Consider the following 23,101-nt stretch of genomic DNA (forward strand, 5'->3'; position numbering starts at 1 on the left):
GCAAATGCCAGGAGTGTGCACCACACACATTCTTTGGGTGCACACACCGCCAGCAACGGCAGTACTACCGCTCATATCTACACCTTCATGATGGAGAAATGCACTATCAGCCTTCCCCACAGAGACCATACAAAGACACTAAATGTTTCTGCCCCAAAGGGATCCTGTCTGTGCTGGCTCATTTCATATGTGTGCTGAGAAATACACACATGTGAAGTGAGCCAGCACAGACCAAGATTCAAGAGCTTAATTTAGTTTTTGGTGGCAAGTAAAGCAAAGGCCTCTCCTCTGGTCCTCTTAATCCCTACATCCATGTCATTCCAGAAAGGCATTTCTCTGCCTGCTGGCAGCCCTTAACTGAGGGTATGTTAGCATCATCCTTTTTTTAACTTTGTCCAAAAATTGAGCTTTTTCCTTTAAGAAACCCTGGCACAGAACATCAGATCTACCACTTTCTGCCCAACTCCAGGGACGAGGGGGTGAGGGAGGCAGCACAAAGAGAAAAGGAGAGCTGAAGTTTGACTCAAGAGATTGCTGTATAATAGTGGGACACCTTCACAGTGTCTGCTTAGAAATTCTGACCCTTTAGTATCTGACCCCATTGCCAACCCCCACCCAGCCCAATCTGTTGGGATCTTAAACTTGATGAAGACCTTCACTTGGGGAAAAGAGGACAAGGGAAAAAGTTAAGAAACAACGGAGAATTCTACCATGTGGTATATTAAATTAGTAGTCATCAAACTTTTTGAAGGTAGGGCACATTATTTGTTCAAAAAAAAAAAAAAAAGACAAGATAGCAGTGTATGCCTGTAATCCCAGAGAGGCTGAAATGAGAAGATTGCTTGAGCCCAGGAGTTCAAGATCAGCCTGGGGCAACAGAGAGAGAACCTGTTTTAAAAAAAAAGACAAAAGAAAAAACAAGAGTCCTACGTGGAGAAAAAAAAATCGAAAAACATGCCTTCACACACACATTAAGATGTTAGTGTGCAAATTAGTTTTGATTTGGAAATATCACATTGGTGCCCGAATAACTGGAGATGCCCTGAGGGATCATAAAAACAGAGGTGGATAATCATTTTTCTAGAGTTGAGACCTCATCACAGTGGTGATGCACCTCAACAGGTGAGTGAAACAGATGTACAAGGAGCCCAAAATGAAGTCTTTAGTCTGACCTACACTCCTTTCATCCCAGTGTTTCTCCAAGGCATGTGTCATCCAGATGGGAGAGGATACTGCATCCTTGTTAACATTAAATAGAAATGGAAGACAATTCATGCTGGCAATTACCATCTCTCTCTGCCAACAGTTTACTTCCTGTCCCTACAACTTAACCACCTCCAGGTACCACCTTTGGACTTCCATCCAGCCTCCAACTCACCTCAACAGAAAAGAAAACCTCATTCAAAAGAGATGAGCCTGAAGGGAAAGAGAAAGAATTACAGAGAAAAAAGCCATGATTTACCTTTAAAATAATGACTCATTTTATTTTTTTCTTTTAATATGTAGTTATAAATATATTTTGTCAAAATATATGATCAATATGGTCAAAACATTTGCACGTAAAGTCATAAATAAGGTCAAGGTGAATGTTTAGGGGTTTTTTTTCTTTCTTTTTTTTTTTTTTAAAAATAAAAGTCCAGCTATAAGGAAGCAGTCTGTGTAGTGTGTGGGTGAGTGGATGGGAACGTGTGTGTGTGTGGTGTGTGTGTGTGGTGTGTATATCTGTCTGTCTATCCTCAAGGACTGCCTGATTTCAGCGGCACCCACATCCCTCCACTACCATCTCTTGATAATTTTTCAGTACCACCTTGTCATACTCATCCAGGTACAGCATGGAGATGGCGCTCAGTTCAGTGGGCACACAACAGGCTTTGGGGATACTGGAATTGACAGAATTGACCAGGGTCTGCACAATGGCATGGTTGGTTGAGTTGAGGTGGTCAGCCAGTGGAAAGGGGCAGTCCCCATGGCAGTAGAAGGCCTGGTAGCCTGGTGGGGCCACAATCCAGTCATTCCAGCCCACATCGCTGAAGTCCACATAGAGTGAGTGGCGCCGGCAGTTCTTATTCTTCTTCCGGGCCCGCTGTGGGTGATGCTTAGGGCTACGTTTGGCCCTCCGGCGTCGGGTTAAAGCATGGCCCCGGCCATCATGGCCAAAGGTGACCAGGAGGGGCCGGAGTTGGGCCCAATTCCCACTCCCTTGAGGTAACGATCGGCTAATCCTGACATGCTGGCCCTGGTGGGTCCGAGTCTGATGGAGGTGAGTCACCTCAATGGCCAGCCCATAGTTTGGCTGCTTCTCCCGGGTCCAGCGAAGGACCGCAGGGCTCACATCAAAAGTTTCCCACCGTGTCACATTGTGGTGGACCAGTCTCGTGTCCAGTAGTCGTATGATGAGGTGCCCAGGCACCACTTCTGTTGGGGGCTTCATAACCTCATAAATGTTTATACGGTGGAAGCCCCGTTCCCAATCAGGGCCCTGGTCCACCTGCTCCCGGAAGAGCCGAAGCTCTGCAGAGGAGATCACCTCGTTCTCTGGGATGCTGCTGAGGTTAAAGAGGAAACGAAAAGCAGAGTTTTCACTGATCCCTGGGATGTTCTCCAGATGTTCTAGGCACAGTTAGGAAGGAAGAGGAAAAGAAAAAGCACGTGAACTTTTTTCAAAGACGGAAGAGTCAAGAGATAGCTCAGGGTTGGATGATCAATGGTGAATTCTGCTTATGCAGGGGAAACCTACTGGGGGGAATAAGCATACCCCTTAATTTGAAGGAGCATATAAGTGGGGCAGTTAGCAAACCTGCAAAATGTGGCTAGCATTTCTCAGGCACCAAAGACAGAAACTATCTCCCAGCCTCCTTGATATTTCTAATAATTTCCATGTGTCAACTGCTGTACGGCACCATCAGACTCCTCTTTTAAAACCCCCTCTTGCCTTTGTGTCCACAGTTTTCTTTACAAGTGGTTGTAAAGAAAAAGAGGGGCCAATAGAGTACAGGCAGGAGGAAACATGCACACAGCCACCCTCTCCCTCTTCCACTATTGAGTATGTTACTAAACATTTCCCCAGTGATCTTGGAAACACAGAGCATGCCTTGTTGATCATGTTACAGAGGGGAAAATAAATTCCAACACAGTAATGATGCTGGTGGATTAATAACTCAGCTTTACTTTGGAAAAGAAACATCCGCTAGGAAACATTCAGATCGGATTACAAGGCCCCTATTGAATAAACCCGACAAACACACAGCTGTAATATTAAATTCAGAAGGTGCTTTGAAAAAAACGGGCAGAAAATCCAGCAGAAAAGGCTTTGATATAGCAAAAACACACCGCTGCGGCAAGCCCACGTCTGAGTGCTGTCATTCCCCTTCCCCTGAACACCTCCCCCTCTGTCTCCAAAAAATAAGTTCGGCGGCAGCTCTGCAAATTCTTGGAGGTAAGCAGCTCTGTTCCTCAGCCTGCTGGATTGGGGCTTTGATGTAACCCGAACTCTTCTTCCCGAGGGCTTTCACTGCCCCTCTAGCCAGCCCTGCTAGCCCTCCCCCAAGCAGACTGGGGGCAGAGACTGACCTTCGTGGTGGAAGCTCCTCACGGTGTTGGCCCGGCTAGTCGGGCGCTCAGGATACTCTAGACCAGTGCTGTGGAACTGCTCTTCCTCCTCCTCCCCAGACTGAAGCCGGTAAAGATCCCGCATGTAATCCGGAATGACGGCACTCTTGCTAGGCTGCGGGCGGCGGCGCAGCCCGAACATCTGCAGAAGCGTGGCCTCGAAGTCCCGCAGGAGCTCATGGCTCTGCCCTGAGCGGCGTCCTCCCGCGTGGCCCTGAATCTCGGCGACTTTTTTCTTCCCGGTCTCAGGTATCAAACTAGCATGGCTCGTGCCTCCTAGCAGGACTTGGCATAATAAAACGACCATCAGCATTCGGTTACCAGGAATCATGGTGTCTCTGGGGAGGGGGAGGGGGTGGAAGGTTAGAGAATAAATAAACACAATAAATAGGGAGAAATAGAGATGTCTCTGCATATGCATTTAGGGCTACAAATGGAGGGTCAAGATGGAAAGCAGGTCAGAAAGATCAAGTTTGTGTCTTCTCCGCCACACTACCCCCCCCCACCCACCCACCCACCAGCTGCAGCCCTGCACGGCCTGAAAGTAAGAATTGCCCTGTAATTACTTGGTCTAACTTGTTTACAGTCAAATAACCCCAAATCAGATAGCCTCCATCCTGTTAATCTTTTTTTGTCCTAACTGCTATCTGAGCCATGATCTCAGCGTGGCTTCTTCAAGGATAAACAGTTAACATTGAGGGGGTAAAAAGGGGTGGGGGAGGGAGAATTAAAATGACACTGCTCTCCACTTTAGACCTTCAGCTTCTCTCCCTTTTCCTCCACCCTCAGAGCCCAACTTTCACAACTTCCAGTTGGTTCGGAGCCAGAGGGAGGGAAAGTGAGAGGCAGGGGCTGGGCGAAGACAGAGGGCGACAGGGTCCAGAAGCGGAGAAGGTGGTCTGGGAACTAAACGAGTGGCTTGAGGGCTTATTTTATTGTGGCCGATCACTTTGAAATGCTCCAGCCAAAAGCTCCTGATCGTGGCCGCTCACCCCCAGAGAAGGGATGAGAGACGTTCCGGAGAGATCTCGGTGAGTTTTGACAAAAGGCTGGGAACGTGCGACGGAGACACCGGGTGCTCCCCGAGGCAAGTAGGGTAGGGGAAGGGAGTGGTTAGCCCTCAAGGTATAACCCCGGGCTTTCATCTCTTCAGCCCCCTCGCGCTCCCCTTTCTTGCAATCCAGAGAGGGCGAGTGTGCACCAGCACCACTTTAAAAGGAACTGGTACGCTTCGAGCGCCTCGGCTGCCGGGCTAAGAAGGGAACGACAGTGCTGTCAGGGAGCGGAGTGTGGACATTGCAAGGGAGATCCGACGGGAGGGACAGCCGGCGAGCAGGGGTGGTGAGGGCAGAGTGAATTCCCGGGAGGGGGAAGGAAGAGGTGTCTACTCACTGACAGAAAACAAGGCATATAATAACAGTCCATGATTCTTGACAGCCAATCTTGAACAAACTTGCTGGAAAGGCTCAGGGAAGCTGCAGCAGTGCGTTGCTCGGGATGGCACTACGGAATGGCTCCTAAAAAGAATATTTGAATATAATGAGACTCCGGCGCAGACAAGCTCTGTTTTTCTTCCAACCCCTCGGAGTCACGTGAGCGCCGAGGCCCCTCCCGCGGCGGGCGGCGAAAGGGCCCGCGCGCCCTCCCCTCCTCCACAGCCCCCCGCCCCTGGCGGGTCCGCCCCTTCCAGGCGAGGCCAACCTCCGCGCCCGCCGCCAGAGCCTCAGCGGTCCGGGAGGAGCTCCCGGCGGCGTTCGGCAGAGCCCTCCGCCGGTGCCCGGCCGCCGCCGCGCTCCCCTGGCTACGGGCGCAGCGCGCGGAGAACCCGGTTCTCCGCACGGTGCGTTGGCCTGGGCCCCCGGCCAGGCAGCCTGAAGCCGGACGATGTGGGGCGCACTGAAGGAGCTGCGTCTTGCAGCTCTATCCCCGCCTAAGTGGGGCTGGGAGCGGGGTCGGGAGAGTCTCACCCGCCCAAAGCCTCACCGCCGAGAGGCACTTAAAAAGGAAAGCGCCGCCGAGGGACCCTGCACACGCGCGTGTACACACACACACGCGCGCGCACGCGCGCGCTCCCCGCCACTTCCTCCCTAGGGTCTCCGCGAGGCCAAATACTGCTCCCAATGACAGCCAGTCACCCCAGCCAGTCACGCCTGCGAAGGCTCCGACGAGCGGGGCCACTGATCTAGCTCCTGGCTGAAAGCTGCCGACCCTGTCACTCATGAGGCCGGGAATGGGGTGCAGGGAGGTGTTAGAGGGTGATCGCTGTGCGAAAGTGAGGGGGAACGGTTGCTAGTATGCTCCGGGTCCATTACGGACAATCGCCACACCGAATTGGCCGCTGCACGGCCCCTCTCCCCCGGCAAAGCAGACCCCCGAAGAAGCCATTCCAGGCGGAGGGACAGAGGCCACTGGGACTCGCAGCTCTGGGAAGATTCAGAAAGAGGCGTCGCTGCAGAAAGGACGCATCACAGTTTTCAGATCTTAAAGTCGCCGAGGTTTTACAATTCCCGAACCGGCGCAGAAAGGAAATCCCACCTTGTTCCCGGGAGTCCAGAAAACCGGGAACAGCTTTCGGCCTGAGCTCGACCTCTGCGTCTGCGTCTCTCTCGCTTCGGCTTGGCTTATTTTTTAAACAACCACACTCCTTCCCCCGCCACTTCCTTCCCCCACCTCCTTCCTCCGTTGCACCAGCAGCAGAGTCGCAGCAAATACTCCAAGAATTTTACCTAACCACAACTCAAGCAATTACTGGGATGCCCTGCCTAATCGAAGATACTGCGGCGCGCGTGGGTAGCTCAGTTCAAGGGCCTCTTGGAAAACCCGACCTGGCGCAACTCAGCGTTCAGCAAGGGCCGGCGCTCCAGGTCGCCCCCGGGTCCCGAGCCCCACGACTCCTGCCCCAAAGCCCACTCTACCGGGCCTCCCTTTCCTGAAGCTGCTCCCAGTTGCTGCTTTGAGTCGCTTCGGAACTCGAGGGTTCGCGTTGCCTGCCGCCCCACTCTCCACGCACACACTTAGTTTTTTTCTTGGGGGCACTTGTAGGTAGACTTTGAGGAAGAAGAGTAAAGGATCGAGCAGCTCAGTTCTCCCTCCCGGCCGTGGTTGCCCGGGGCCGACCGACACCTCAGGTCCGGGTGCGGAGGCGGCGGGCACCCCTGCGCGACAATCCGCGCCCAGCAAGAGCGTACGGCTTTCGCCTGTTCTGATCCCGCGCCACCGCTGGGGCGGACTGCGAAAGGATTGGGAAGAGCAAAGGGTTTGTTTTGTTTTGTTTTGTTTTGAGACGCAGAACCCCTTTAAAAAGCCCAGCGAGGGGAGCTCCAGAAGTAGAGAAAGCAGGAGGAGGCAAGCTGGTGCCCACGGAGCAACGCGACCGTGGAAGGGGCGGGCGCCCGGAATCCCCGGACAACCCTCGGCCCTGAGGAATCTCCTAGGGCGGGAGCTCGCGGTTCTACAACCGAGAGGATAGGAAGAAGAGGGAGTTGTCTTTCAATTTAGGATTCACCAGGATTCATCTCTCATCTTTTCTTCTCAAATTTTTAAATTCAAAAGATAAAAGCCAAAAGAACTTTCATCCCCAGCACCCTTTCTTGGGGGAAAGGAGTGGAACTCAGGGCGATTGTCCTTCACTTCCCTTCCCGAATCTTGTCCTAATGCCGAAAAGTGTTTAGAGGTAGCCTCAGTTTACCAAGTATGTATCTTTTGGGGGTGTAAAGTCTCACAAAGCCTTCAACTCATAAACTGCGATCCTCGCAAACCATCCTCCAAAGCCGTGCCCAGGAGGCGTCTGAGGCCCCGGGACCAACTCCCGCTGGAAGAAGTCTGCAGGGACCCGGGAATCACGGGATCCTTTTCCGTCGGATCCGGACCGGGAGGGTCAGGAAGAGCCGCGCGCCCGCCTTTGGTTCCACCAGGAACTCCCCGTAGGACACGACACCACAGGAACGCGTCCTGGGAGCCCCTGGGATCCTGGCTGTCGTCCCTACGGACCCTACACCGTGAAATGATAGAGGGGAGGCTCCTTGGGTTCCGCAAGTCAACGAAAATAGCTTGTGGAGAAGGCGCGTCCCTCAAATGCAGTTCGGAAGCTCTCGGGGCGCCCCGCCAGCTGGGGGCCAGGTTGGGTGACACTCCCCTCGACGCAGCCTCTGGAGCGGCGCGCACTCTCCAGAGGCCAGCAGGACTGCGCTCCCTACCCCAGAAGCACCTCCAGCTAGGTGTTCTCTCCCCGTGTCGCCGTCGCTCTGCCCCATCACTCTCTCCGGACCTCAGAGCCGGCTCTTGCCTTCCTCCTCCCGCCCTTTCCGTCCGAGAATCGCAACCTCCAGCCCACGGGCAACGCATTCAGCCCAAAACCCCACAGTTTTTTTTTTCCAACGTTCCCCTACCAAGGGCTTCTCTTGTTTCTGCCCTCCTGCCCCGCACCTCCCAAAGGTGGGAATCTCCTAGGGACTGCTGGACAGAGAAGGCCCGGGCAGGGGCAGTAGCCAAAATTTAAATGTCTTTCAGCGCCAGCATCCCTACCTCTAGTACCACTATTAGAAAATAATTAGGTCACCTTTTGCTTCGGTCATAGCCTAAGCCCCCAGCTTCTTCCCTCCAAGGAGGCTCCTAGAACCCCTCTGCCTGACTCCCCTCACCAGGTCGCCTTGCTCACCATAGGTCCCTGCAGTAGCGGGCTCGCCAGCAGCAGCTCCTGGGGACCTCTGAACGGTTGCAGAGAACCTGGGCGAGGGCCGGGGACTGGGGCGCTGCAGGCTCGAGACAGCTTGGACGACAATCCCATCGGGGAGACAGGCGAGATACTCAGCCCGAGCAGCAGCGGCGTCTCAGGCTCGCGTCCCTCGGCTCGGATGCCACACTCACCTAGCTTCCGGGCCGGGCTCCGCGCTCCTTCCCTCCCTCCCTCCTCCTCTGCCTTCTCGCATCTTCCTTCCTCCTCTTTCCCTCCCTTGCTTTCTTTCTTTCCTTCCTCCTCCTCTTCCCCGGCGGCCCCTCCCTTCTTCCCTCCTCCCTCGCTCGCCTCCCTTTCTGGGGATGGGAGCCCCGCCCACATCCTCCCCTCCAGTCGCCCGGCCTCGCCTCGCAGGCCCGGGTCCCGGAAGCCCAGGCAGCGCCCGAGTCCGCAGCTGCCGTCAGGGCTGGGACGCCGCTGCCTCCAGCTCTGGGAGGCGGCCGGGGCTCACCTGGGGACCACGTGCGGAGGTACTAGAAAGCATGCACCGACTAGTCGCCGTACCTTCCAAAAATACCCATGGGAGTCTGGGCTTCCCTGAGTTTAGTGCAACTGCTGCCCAAACTGATGATTAAAACACTGAGTAATCACCATTTACTCCGAGTAATTAGAGATAATGAAACACCTCTAAAATCAGGTTATGGAGAAAGGAGCTGTTGGATCGGTTTAAAAGGTGGCCTTCCATAAACTGTTAAAGGATTTCCAAACGTTGAGAAACAGGCTGTGTGCAGAACTGTGTGCCAGAGAGAGATACCTCTTCACCTCTTCGGCTGTTAAAAGGTGAATTTCCTTCCAAAACATTCTTAAAGTGCATTTTGTGGAAAGCCTTGGTGATGACCCTCAGGTAGACCCCAGTAAAGGAGCTCACTTCCCTCCTCCCCTGAGGCCTAAAGAGGTGGACTGCAGACAGTCTGGGGCCACGTTTTTACAGTTAGAAAAATCTGGTTCTAGCCCAGAAGCCCTCTTAAGAACCCTCAAAGCAGTTATTTTTGTTGGTGGTGTTATGGTTGTTGTTGATTTTTTGTTGTTGTTGTTCATTCTTGGTGTACCTCAGAATCCTGACACTCTTGACTTTCCAAGGAAATCACCACAGAAGCAATAACCTTTTAGGCCACAGGGGAACAAGAAAAGATGTCCTTTGGTCTGTTTTTAAACGAAGAGGGGGAATGGGGAATTGACCCTTTCATATAAAAACATTTCAGTAATCGTATTAGCAGGGAGGTGGAATGTGGTGGCTTTTAAACCTTCTCAAACAGGAACTAATTTCACACACTGCCTCTGATGGAGCTGTGAGGGAGATATCAGTCTCATCTCTGTTTTACAAACAAGGAAGGGAAGAACAACCAGGTTAAAGGGACTTGTCCAGATCCCTGAAGTAAATCACAGCCTCTGCTCCAGAGCTAATGCTTTAGGGCAGGGTTGAGGCTCACAGCCTGAGCTCCAAGTAGCCAGGGGAGTGCTGGAGAACTGAGCATTTCCTGTCCTGGATTTCTTTCCCTGGGACAGACATGACACTACTGTCTCCGCAAAGCATTTAGGTCTTTACTTAGATAAAATAAAGACCTAAATGCTTTGGTCTCTGAGTGGCGCATCTATAAAAACTTTACATTTATACACCTTCAATATTGAAAAACAAGAACTACTTCCAGTGTGGAACACAGATTACAAAGGGCGGGTAATACCTGAGATCAGAGAAGCAACTGTCAGACCTAGACCAAGAAATCCTGCCATCTTTTCCAGGCCTAGTGTGGTCTTTTGGCCTTATAATGCACCAAACAACAGAAACAAGTTGCTTGGCTTGGGGCAAGTCCTTTCATTCCTATGAGTCTCCGTTTTCTCATCTGTAGAATGAAAGGATTGGGCCAGATCATCTCCATGCTCCCTTTATATGTGAAAATGATTTGATTATTTAATTGTAATTTTAGCCAATATCCATCTTGCTTCATTTTCAATCATTCTTGAGTCCACCTCCTCTAAGAACCTCTGATTAAAATAGGGCAGGCAGTAACATCACCCCAAAAGGATGACAAAATATCCCTCCAGCTTCCAAATACTCAAAATGACAATTAATTATTAAAAATAACAACAGAAAATTAAAACTCCGTTAAATAGTTACCTAACGACCCTCCTGCAGCATCAGGCAGCGTGCTCCTTTAGCACGGTACCTGAAGTAAGGACAGATTAAATGCTCACTGAGCCTCTAAATCAATCACTATTATTTTAATATTTAAAAAGTGTTTCTTAATATTTAAACTCAGAAACAACAGTGATGTGTTGTACTTAAAGGCAAGACTTTATTTTATTTTAAAGCACCAATGTCGTTTCTGGGTTTTTTTAATCCCAAAGGTTTTTGAATGACAGCTATTGTCTCATTTTGCAGCCCAGACAATAAAGTGGCCACTGATTGGCCCATCCATGAGTCTGTGACACTCATGGATGCCACAGAGTTTCATCTGTGGACAGGAGTTTCCAATTAAGCTACCTGACATATCTTGTTTAGACCCCTGATATGAATCTTCAGATATGTGATAAGAGAACTCAGCTTTAGTTCTCTTGGGACAGCTTTCTTTCTTTCCCCACATTTTAGATGGGTGCAAGCCATCTGTTATCAACTGCTTTTACCCATACCTCCTTTTTCCCCCCTTACTCGTGCCAAAGAACAAACTACTTGTGGGTTAGAGAGCTAAATCAACCACAGCCTAGTGATCAGAGTTGGTGAGAAGAATCAGTTTAGTCCTCTTCCCTAGCTCAAGCTTACCTGTGAATTTTCACGTTTTTATAGAACGTGGTCGATAGACCAAATGAAACTGTACCCTTAAAGCATATTGATGAAGAGGAGAAACCCACCATAATGCAGGCGCAACTGTTGCTCCTATGGTGCTACTGCTGAATGGAGGGCATTTGTTTGTTGGGTTTTTCCTGAAGAGCATCAAGAAAGAGTAGCTGGTCAATAGCCTGTCAGTGAGCCCTTGGGACAGCCTTTTTCAAAGTATGTTATCAGGACAATAATCCTCAGAGTAGGGTGAAAGTGTAGATAAAGTGCAGATTTCCTGGCCCTGTCCTAGATCTAGATCCAGAAATCTGTATATTTCACAAGGTTCTCTGGTCATTTTAAGCACACTAAAGCTTGAGAGCTACTGTTTTAAAAGTTATTAAGTACCATTAAAAGGCTGATACCAAGGCATCATTAAATAGGCATGGAATATGCTTGGCTTGAGCTTTATAAACTGTTAAATATGGCAATTATAGTATCACTATGCCCTGAACACACCAAGTAGGTCTATGCAAGTGAAAAGATAATCCTATAGATATAGTAGTCCCTAATTCCCCATCCCCAGTTAAGAACCACATCAGGTCTTCAAACCTTCTTTGCCAATTAGGTATCCGGTGAAGCTATGGAGGGAATTCCCAGAATCATTGCTAAGTTTTGAGAAGCAATAAGATAGATCAATTGGAATTGGAATTGGACTTGACATAGGAATTGGAATCGATCTCTGAAATCGGCCGGAAACATTAGTTTTCCTCTTATTAATATTTATCATATGTTATATATTTGCCCTATATATCTCTAGCCCTCACAACAACCATTATAAAATCCCTTTCTTACAGATAAGAATCTGAAGTTTAGAGAGGTTTGTGAATTGTCCAAGGTCACAAAGATAAAAAGTGGTGGACCCCAAATCCAAACTAGGTCAGTCGGTCTCCTCTCCCTGGGCCTGCAGGTGGGGCAGCAAGTGAGGGGTGTTGTGGATAGATCCCTGAAACTTTTCCTGGAAGCTTTCCCCAGGCCAAGGCACCAGCTGCTGCTCCATCCTGGCAGCATGCTATTACCAAGAATTTCAGGATATCTTCCCAGGTTCTTAGATAACAAAACAAAATCAAGACCCAAAGATTGTTTCTCCTTGACGTGACTACATCAGCCCACCTTAGGGTAAGACTTTTATGTGACCTTTCCTGAGAAAAGGTTGTGATCTTGAGAAAGAAGCTGATTATTTTTGCTGAGTCCAAGTTTCCTCACTGTAAAATGTGAGGCTTGAACAGGGTCCTCACAGGTCTTTCTCAGGCTCCCGAATACAGAGACAATATATCCTGGTAGTTAAACTCACAGTCAAATTGCTTAACCTCCAGTGTCTACTCATTATGTTTTGTCTACATAGATCTGACCCATGAACACAGTTCTGCCAAGATAACTACTCACTGTCAAAATCATACCTATTCTGAGCAATTAGTTTTTACTAATAGTCTGAGACTGAATGGCACGTCCAAAAAGCATTTTCTGCCTGATTTTTTGGATTCCTAACACCTCTAACTTTTAAGAATGTTTTCCCTATCCCTCTGGCTAAAACATAAACTCATTTTCTTTTTCCTGATCTAAAGATGAACTTTTAACCCAATTGCACAAGTTGTTACTTCTCTAAATATTTAATATTGTTGTCAACCTTTGATAATGCCTCACTCAAACTAAATAATACAGAATGCTGACATTTTCTTGTGACCAAAAGAAAATTCAATACTATTTCAGTTCCCTATGTTTTAAATTGTTGCCTCGCTACTTTCTGGAATATGATGCTTTCTTAAAAAATCTTTCAAAATATAAAATCCAAAATGGACAGAGAAATCTAAATGAACCCCTAGTCATATCAGACAGATGAAAAGACTGTTTTTATGTCGTAACATGTTTAACATGTAGACGGCAGACAGGGCATGGATATGGGAATTCTTTTTTTTCTAAGGAATGATCAGGATAGGATTGGCATGCAATGACAGATATTTGGGTTTTGACTATTCTCAGCTTCCTCTCCTAAAAAAGTAGTCAACGGCATTCACTTGATTCTACAACAGTGTTGCTGTTTGAAAATAAATTCTTTTAGAGGATATCAAAAAGATTAAACCTTGAAATGTCTTTTTTTTGTGCTCATACATCCTTCTCATTCTCTTTTTCTGACCCTAGTGTGTGGGAACAGTGTGACCTGAACAGGAATGTAGTGTCACTATAGGATGAGTGACACTTGGAAGCAGGGGCAGAGTGCTAGCTACATGGACACCTGACTGTACCAAATGGTTATTGTGGTTTCCCAATCAGATGCCAACTGGGGAATACCAGCTAATATTCTACCTTCAATTCATGCTAAAACCTTTCTAGTCTTTCTCAAGGAAAGCTGTCCAAAGGGATATGTGAGCCAAGGAATTGTCATTGTATAAGTAAACCTTGGATATTTTTTACTAGTAGTCCACAAATTTCACAGCCCTTTGGTAGGGAGCCTTTTTCTTTAATGTTCTGATCAAGAATAATTGCATAGTATTTATAAATCCTCTCAGGAATTAAGTATAGATGTAATATACAACTCAAAAATGCTTGTTGATGTTCACTTTGTAAAAATTCATCAAGTTGTATACTTTAATATTCATGTACTTCCTTTTTGTATTATATATTTTTGAATTAAATGCTTATGGAAACTACGCTTTTGAAGTGATTTTTTAAAAAATTATTTTCTTTGACCATTAGTTGAAGCCCACTAGCAATATACAATGTTTGCACTGTGGACGGCAGACAGGGCATGGATACGGAAATTCTTTTTTTTCTAAGGAATGGTTGGGCAGGGCAAAATAAGGGAGAGCCTAATCTATGGTCCTCTGGTGGCCACAGCACCTGAGAAACTGTCCTGTGGCTTCAGAAAATCCACTCTGGGGCCACAGAAGAAAGAACAGTTGCAAGAACCAAGGCCTGGCCTCTGGGGACCAGTGCAGCCCAAGGTAGAGGGCAAGATGTCTGGCACAACCTTGCCAGGTTTCTTAAACTCTTGGGAGCACTGGTAAGCACTGGGCCAGAACAGAAGCTCCTGGAGGCATCTGAGACTTGAGCTCGGCTCTTCCCTTCCTTGGCTTCTCTTGCTAAGAAGCTCCGACTGGCACTGCTAACCATCAATCTCTGGGGCGAAATGGCAGGGTCATCAGATATGTATTTCTTTTTTTTTTTTCTTTTTTTTTTTTGGACAGAGTTTTGCTCTTGTTGCCCAGGCTGGAGTGGAGTGCAATGGTGCAATTTTGGCTCACTGCAACCTCCACCTCCTGCTTCAGCCTCCCAAAGTAGCTGGGATTACAGGCACCTGCCACCACGCTCAGCTAATTTTTTTTGTAGTTTTAAATGAGACTGGATTTCACCATTTTGGCCAGGCTGGTTTTGAACTCCTAACCTCAGGTGATCAGCCGCCTCTGGCTCCCAAAGTGCTGGGATTACAGGCGTGAGCCACGGGGACTGGCCAGATATGTATTTCTTAGGATAGAAATGCAGGAAGCTAAAACTTCATTCAAAACAGGTAACAGTTTAAGAGAAAGAAATGGGCTCCAGCCCCAGGTTCTGGGAGCCCTGGGCTTAGGAGATGGGCTGGGGAAAGGATAGTGATAGAGAAAATGGGACTCCCAAGTGACTGTCTTGATCCCTCGCCAAAGCTGAATCCCAGCTCTGATGCAGAGAGATGGAGCTAAGTGCGCGTGGCCGGGCTTTGGCCCTCTTCAAAATCTTGCACCCACAGGGCCAGGCTCAGAGATTGTGAGAATTCAATTTCAAGGAGTCAGAGAAATCGAAGAGAGGTGTTGAGAAGCTAGGCTGCAAGTAAAGTATGAGGTGAGGGGTTCAAGAAGGGAGGGAGTCCTGCTCTTGGGGAGAAGCCAAGGTGCACCCTTCACTCACCTCCTCCAGGCAGAATGAGTGAGAAGTTCGGAGTCCCGCGTTGTCTTTCTAGACGGCAGCTGGGTCAACACGCTGGGGGCAAGAGGCTCACCAGCCCCAGTACCTCCCACCCCTCCCCGAGCCAGCTAAGGCAACTTCCCAGCTCCTTATCCGCATCCCCTCCCTGATTAGACGCAGACTGGACTTCTCCGGGGAACCCTAGAAACGTCCGCGTGCTCCTCCGATACCCCAGGGCCATCGGAGGAGAGCAGTGGGGTGTGAGAACTAGGCTCTTTCCAGTGGGGCGGGGCGCGGGGCGGGGGGATGCGTCTACTGCGCCCTACCCTGGGGCACTCCTCGCGGGTCTCTGAGGCGACGCCCTAGTAAGCTTTCACGCGAGTCAGCGAAGGGTGGGTGGAGGGTCACCCTGACTGCGCCCCTCCCGCGCGCTGCCCACCGCCACGCCACCTCTACCGCGCCATCCTGGCCCTCCCGCCTTTCTCTTGCCCTGATTATTTTTAGTTCGGCTGCTGCACCTCCCTGCCTGCAACAGCTCGCCCCGCTCTCAGACTCGTTTTGCAGGATTTGTGCCCCTGGTGGCTAACCTGACCCACACTTGAATAAACAGCGAGCGCCCGGGCAACCTGGGCGAGCCACCTGCGCGGAATTTCCATCCATCTGCACGAGAGGTTCCTGAGACACTAAGCGTTCTCGCCTACCAGAACTTGGAAACATTGGACCATCCCCGGAATGAATGAATGAAATTTTTAAAACGAAAGGGTCATGAGGTCTTAACGCTCTGGCGGGACAATTTTGCCCCTGCTCCCTGACGTTCCCTCCGTAGCAGGTAGAAGGTAATGCCAGGACAACAAAGATACGGGAGCCCCAATAATACTCGCAGAAAATTAAATTGGGACCGTATTTGTTAAGCTTGTTTTCCTAACTAGCTACTCCCTCCACTACCCCTCCCATCTTAAAACAGGCTTTCCAGGTGGCAGAGGATGGCTTTTCTCATCAGTCAAGGAAAAGAGCATGCTCTCTCAATGTCTGAGTTTGTGTGACGAGCTGTTTCCACTTGCCACGCCCAGCGGTGTACCTGCAAATTTATGCGATAGTAGGAAAGTGAGATTTGTAAGGCCTGGAGGAGGTGTGAGGTTGCCAGAAGCCGCTTCAGATAGTCATTCATTCCCTGGTGGGTTAGTGAATCATTGCACGACAACCTTAAGAGCTTCAGCCTTGCTGCAAGCCAGTCAAACAAAAAGAAAACAAAACCAGGAGTTTCCTTTATTCAGCATAAAGGGATAGCTTTTGAAGCTTTTTCCTCAGAATTTTGATTTTTATCCTGAAAATCTGAGTTTTGTGTCTTGTTCCCCTCCAACATGATAGGATGCCAACCACAGGTGACAGGTAAACACGCCTTCATTTACACCCAAATGTGCTGTGGCACTCTGTCACCTGACTAGTTCTACAGCTAGAACCCAAGGAGTTTGGATGATCCAGTTTTATTTCCCCAGTTTTAGATGAATTCCAGGGGGAAAAAATGGGGACAAAAACCAGGTGATTGAGGGACTAAGATTCTCAAGGGGTGAATAAAAGTGATTGTTGGCTTAAATTAAAAGTGATTGTTGTACTTAAATTAAATGTTAATCTCTTTAGAGATTCTTAGGTCTGCCAGCTGACTTCATTAAGAATCCCTGGATGGATTTTAGGGGATCTGTGAAAACCCTGACATTTATGTAGATGTTTGTCATGTAAATTTAAAAGTTCTTGGGGGGTGCACAACTTTGTCTAAGTTTCCATGGCTAAATCTTTTCTATTGGGATATGTTTCCAAGTTTCACACATAAAAACGTTGATTCGGTGGGACATAGCTTTCACTCTCAACAGAAAAATGTTCTTAACTCATCACTGAGACAACAGAAACTTCACTCTGTTAAGTGCCAACAGTCATAGGGGAAAGGACCCTGGCACAATAGTGGCCTGGAGCCTAAGTCCCTGCTCCGCCCCATGTTAACTTCCCACCAGTTACCCACTGAAGACTCTTGTGACTTAACGTGAGCATCAAACATCGGAGTGTACATGAAACCAATTTACAGATCACAAAATACATGGCTAGTGGCATTTATGAAAATAAATGCTGATGGGTTTCCACATGCTAGTAATAATTAAATGAACAATTATGTGAATAATTGTAATTATGTGAATATTTGCATATTTTCTTCAACCATATACTTATAAGGGAAATCAACATACTTTGGATTCCTGACCATTGTCAGTCATATTGTTTCATTATCTCATTTAATCTTCAAAAATAAAATGCTTATGGCTTATATACTATAGTTATCAACACACACTGCCCACCCCCATCACCACCACCACCAACTTGAGCAGCCACACTTGAGATGGTCAGTCTTCTCATATACTCTTTGCTGGAAAACTGTCTTTAACCCAGTCATTTCCCTTTCATTTCCTCCACAGTTCAGATTCACTAGCATCTTAATAAAAATGTATACACGTAGTGTTTTTATTAGTGGCATCTAGCTTCTTTAACTAATTAGGCAGCCTTAGAAGGGAAGGAGCATCTCTGTCCTCCACTTCTGCAACTTTTTCCAGTAACCCTTTGAACTAAGAACTATCATCTAGTGCAGCCAATAGATGCCAAACTGAAACCACCAAATGGCTGAATAGCTTACTCAAGGTTAATTAGCAAGAACATATCTCTTTTGTCTATAGCACCCAGTCATGAAGCTAATAAAGACAAAACAGACAAATTTTGTGGCTTCCTGAATTATAGGGTAATTTTAAAAAACTACCAGGAGCTCTGATCTATTTTCTTTTAAATACTTTCTTATGCCTTTAGCACTGGCATGTGGGTTTGTTCAATGGACAGTTCTCCTACTATTTTGTTTCTCTTTAGCATAAAATCCTTAATAGCAAAGTATACACTACACAGTTTGTGGATTTTCTGGAGAACAGGAAGACAACTGTTTTTGATCTTTAATTAAGTTTTAATTATATCTTGAGAACCAGTATCACAAAAATAATGAGTTGCTGGAGGTCAAGGCCCAAAAGCAAAATCAAAAAAAATTATGGATCATAGTAGGTACTTTGCTAAAAAAAAATTATGAATGATGATGTGCTTCTGTATAGGACTCAGATTGCTGGAATAACAGACAAAAACGTCTTAGCAATATTTTGATACTTAAACAAGGAGGAATTGATAAAACGATTTGTTAAAGTGCTTTAGTTACTGTGGTGTGGTTTTTTAAAATATAGACTTGAAGTCAGGTAGCCTGGTTTCAGTCATAGCTAAAACCAGTTCATACTATTTGTATGAACATGGATATGTGACTTTATTTCTGGAGCCCTCTGTTTCTTGATGAGTTATGTGGGCTATAGGATATCTAAACTTCAGGGGTTGATGGGCTTTTTCTGTAAAGGGCCAGTTAGTAAATATTTTAGGCTTTGTGGGCCACATGTTGTCTCTGTCATTATTTCTCTTCTTCCCCGTCTTTTTCCTCCCCCTCCTTTTCCTTTTCCTCTTCCCTGTTCTTTTTCTTCTACAATTGTTTACCATTTACATTTGTTGGCTAAGGCCGCTGTAACAAACTACCACAAATTGGGTGGCTTAAACAACAGAAATGTATTGTCTTACAGTTTAGAAAGCTAGATGTCTAAGATCAAGGTGTTGACAGTGTTGGTTCTTTCTGAGAGCTGAAAGGGAGACGCTGTTCCGTGTCTCTCTCCTAGCTTCTACTGGTCTAGTCTTTGGCATTCTTTAGCTTGTAGAAGCATCACCCCCATCTCTGCCTTCACATTCATATGGTGTTTTCCCTGTGTGTACATCTATGTCCAAACTTCCCCGTTTTACAAAAACGCCAGTCATAATGGGTCAGGGGCCCATTTTTTACCAGTATGATTTCAACTTAATGAATTACAACTGTAATGACCCTATTTCCAAATAAGGTCACATTCAGAGGTGCTGGATGTTCTGTTACTTCAACATATGAATTTGATGTCATCTCCTGATATTCAAACCATAAAACCATTCCTAGCTCATAACCATACAAAAACAGGTCATAGGCCATAGTTTGCTGATCCCTCTAGTAAAGCTGCAGTTTTTTTTTTTTTTTTTTTTTTTAAGACAAGGTTTCACCATGTTGGTCAGGCTGGTTTTGAACTCCTGACCTCAGGTGATCTGCCCGCCTTGGCCTCCAAAGCGCTTGGATTACAGGCGTGAGCCACCACGCCCAGCAAAGCTGCTGTTTACTCTAAAATCCTATAAACCTTTATTCTCCATTACATTATATGACAAATTATTTGCTCTTATATTCATTTGACAAATTTTTACTGAGCACCTACATTATGCTAGGCACTGTTACTGGTGCTGGAACGTAGAAGTGAAAAACTGACGAAAATCATTGTCCTTCTGGGTCTTGGAATCTAATAGGAAAGGCAGACCACCAACAAAATAAATAAGAACAATCTACTGCATGTTAGATGACAATAGGTACTAAGAATAAAAAGGAAATGGGAAAAAGAGATGTCCATGGTGTTGAATTTTAACAGGGGGGTCAGGTGATGCTTCACAGAAAGGGTGACATTTGAGCAGAGACATGAAGGAGATGAGGGAGCCAGACACATGGATACCTGGGGAAATGATGTCCAGTCAAAAGGAAGATCAATGTCTACTCTGAGGTGGAGATGGGCTGGGTGTGCTCAGAAAACAGCAAGGAGGCAAGTGTGCTTGAGTGGAGGGAGCCAAGGGAGAATATCAGGAGATGACATCAGAGAGGTGAGGGAGGTGAGACGTTCCCTGGTGTATGGTTTTGCACCACCACCTCTAGGGCCTGTGCTGGGACCAAGTGAGGCAAGCATGGCACCTAGGGCATACAATTTAAGGAGGCAATCATTCCCAGGGTTGTACAAGTCCCGGATGCACGCCTGAGAGGAGTGCTCCTTAAACCATGCACCCTAGGTGCCTCTCTGGCCTCACCCCAGTTCTGGCTCCTGGTATGGGTTCTGGCTCCAATTGCAAGTGATACAGGAAGACTCTGGAGGGTTTTCAGCAGAAGAGTACCATGATCAACCTTAAATTTTATCAGGATCACTCTGGTTCCTGTGCTTAGGGCAAGGTTAGAATAAAGGAGACTTTCTTTTTTTCTTTTTTCTTTTTCTTTTTGAGACAGAATCTTGCTCTGTCACATCCAGGCTGGAGTGCAGTGGCACGATCTTGGCTACTGCACTCTGCCTCCTCGGTTCAAACGATTCTTCTGCCTCAGTCTTCCAAGTATCTGGGACTACAGGCGTGCGCCACCATGTTGGGCTAATTTTTGTATTTTTAATAGAGACAGGGTTTCACCATATTGGCAGGCTGGTCTTGAACTCCTGACCTCGTGATCTGCCCGCCTTGGCCTCCCAAAAGTGCTGGGATTACAGGTGTGAGCCACCATGCACTTCCTTTATTAGGATAAAATAGTCTTCAATAAGAAGACTATTGAAATAACTTCCAAAGTAAAATGGCAAAAGGCTTCTCACCTGGTAACCCTCCAAGGTTTGGGCTGCCCTAAAAAACTGTGAGGCATATTACCAGTAGACCTTTAATTGTCTTTTTCTTTTCACTTAACATTCTCTTGAGGTCATCTATGGGGTAGATCACACATCAGGTGCTAGCATTTGATTCTAATAATGAGCAAGAAATGGTCCCTGTCTCAAAGAATTAGTGTTCCTTCCCTCCCTCCCTTTTTCTCTCCCTCCCTCCTTGCCTGCCTGCCTGCCTGCCTTCCCATATTATGAAATTTTGCAAAAACAAAACAAACCATATTTTGAGGCTTATCTTCTAGGGAATTCCTCAGCTTACTTTGTTGAGGTTTTCTAGTTCAGGCATCCCATACCCGTCCCCTTCAGAGTAGTATATAAATGACAGTGAGTATTAAGAAATTACTTAGAAAAATCAGCCATGATTTATTAGGAATTCTCATGGCATTACTATATCTCCCTTTCACTCATAGGATCAGGAACTTTGGAATCCAAAATACTAGGAATACTTACACTCAATCCTCTTATTTGACGGATGAGACTGAGACTCACAAATATCGAGCTCTAATTTCCCACCTATTACTGGTAGAATGTGGCAGATTGTATTTTTCAAAGCTGGCTGCAACACTATCTTCCATTCCACATGCTCTTGAATGTGACTTCTGACACTCTTCCCACTGAAGCATGGGGGTCTTTATTTTCTCTTTTTATTTTTTTCTTGTTGTTATTGTTGTTGTTGAGCCAGTCTCACTCTGTCACCCAGGCTAGAGTGCAATGGTGCAATCTCAGCTCACTGCAACCTCCACCTTCTGGGTTAGAGCGACTCTCCTGCCTCAGCCTCCCGAGTAGCTGAAATTACAGGCACCTGCCACCACGCCTGGCTAACTTTTGTATTTTCAGTAGAAATGGTTTTTCACCATGTTGGCCAGGCTGGTCTGGAACTGCTGACCTCAAGTGATCCACCCAACTCGGCCTCCCAAAGTGCTGAGATTACAGGCGTGAGCCACTGTGCCTGGCCTTGTTTTCTCCTTTTGAATCTGTTTTTCTGTAGCTTGGATGCTATAACACATTCCAAGTCTTAGTGGCTTAAAATAACATAAATCTGTTAAAATTCTGGAGATCAGAATTCCAAAATAGGTCTTACTGGGATAAAACCAAGATGTCAGCAGGGCTGCGTTTTTTCTGGAGGCTCAAGGGTGCATCTGTTTTCTTGCCTTTCCCACTTTCTAGAGGCTGCCTGCATTCCTTGGCTTATGGCCAGCATCATTCTGCCCTCTGCTTCTGCATGACGTGTCCTCTGACTCTGACCCTCCTGGCTCCCTGTTGTTAGGACGCTTGTGAGGATTAGATTGTGGCCACCTGGATAATCCAGGATAATCTCCCTGTCTCAAGGTCTTTAACTTAATCACACCTGAAAAGTCCAGGTAAGGTAATATAGTCACAGGTTTGGAGATTAGGACATGGACATTTTAGAAGGCTAGTAATCTGCCTAACACACTGGGTAAGCTTATGGCTACAGAAGAACTGGTGCTATGTAACATCTAAGACTATGTCATGAAAGTGATGCTGCTTCCAATTGGTTGCCTTAAATCACTCGCTTTTAGAACCCAGGTGTTCTGCCATACAGAGAATGAAAGAGACAAAAGCATTGCCATCTTTGAATTTACATGCAAAAAGAAAAAACCAGCGGCAAATAGACAAACATATAATATAACATTAGGTGGTGTTGGACCAACATTTCTCCTTTTACTGTTTAAGGAAAGTGGAAAGAATTACAAAAGAATTACAAAAATTGCATACAGACTTTTGTGGGTCCTGATTTGTATATTTACCACAAAATTTAATTTAATAAAAAGAAACAGCTTTCAATCCTCATCTACTGTTTGGTTTTGAATGTACTGTAACTGTACCAATAGGTTTGGACAATCTGAGTGTTTCAGTTGTCTGGTGCTTCTTTTTTTTTTTTTTTTGAGATGGAGTTTTGCTCTTGCTACCCAGGCTGGAGTGCAATGGCGCGATCTCGGCTCACTGCAACCTCTGCCTCCTGGGTTCAGGCAATTCTCCTGCCTCAGCCTCCTGAGTAGCTGGGATTACAGGCACGTGCCACCATGCCCAGCTAATTTTTGTATTTTTAGTAGAGATGGGGTTTCACCATGTTGACCAGGATGGTCTCGATCTCTTGACCTCGTGATCCACCCGCCTCGGCCTCCCAAAGTGCTGGGATTATAGGCGTGAGCCACCGCGCCCAGCCTGTCTGGTGCTTCTTAATAAAAAATCCCAAAACAGAGTAGCTTAAAAATCACAATTTATTATCACCTCTCACGGTCCTCTAGATTAACTGGGCTCAGCTGGGCACTTCCTGCTTGGGTGGGGTTGCTTTTGGTTGCAGTCAGATGGTGGCTGTAGCAAAAGACATCTGAAGGCTCAAGTAGGCCAGATGTTCAAGATGGCTTCTTCTCTCATGTGTTTGTTCCCTCATCTGGATGGCTGAAATTGCTGGGGAGAGGCCAGGTGTCTCTTTTTCTCCATGTGGACTCTCAATTTGGCTAG

The 23,101-nt window shown here is 47.1% G+C and overlaps 1 protein-coding gene across 6 annotated transcripts in view; it reads right to left on the bottom strand.

The window, feature by feature from the left end:
• Positions 1–1,457: 1,457 nt before the first annotated feature.
• BMP4 (bone morphogenetic protein 4) overlaps positions 1,458–23,101 on the bottom strand; it is a 121,867-nt gene continuing 100,223 nt past the window's right edge. Inside the window, exons 1-4 of one of the 6 annotated variants that reach the window (XM_012451024.2) lie at positions 8,476–8,608; positions 5,002–5,126; positions 3,571–3,947; positions 1,458–2,610 (exon numbers count right to left, since the gene is read on the bottom strand). In XM_012451024.2, the coding sequence (XP_012306447.1) occupies positions 1,754–2,610; positions 3,571–3,940 (1,227 nt within the window). In that variant the 5' untranslated portion in view covers positions 3,941–3,947; positions 5,002–5,126; positions 8,476–8,608 and the 3' untranslated portion in view covers positions 1,458–1,753. The other 5 variants (XM_021670757.1, XM_012451023.3, XM_012451025.3 and 2 more) reach the window with 5 other exon arrangements.

Source organism: Aotus nancymaae, unplaced genomic scaffold (genome assembly GCF_030222135.1).
Source record: "Aotus nancymaae isolate 86718 unplaced genomic scaffold, 86718_ANA_hifiasm-v0.15.2.pri h1tg000062l, whole genome shotgun sequence".
In the NCBI taxonomy this organism is placed as follows: Eukaryota; Metazoa; Chordata; class Mammalia; order Primates; family Aotidae; genus Aotus; species Aotus nancymaae.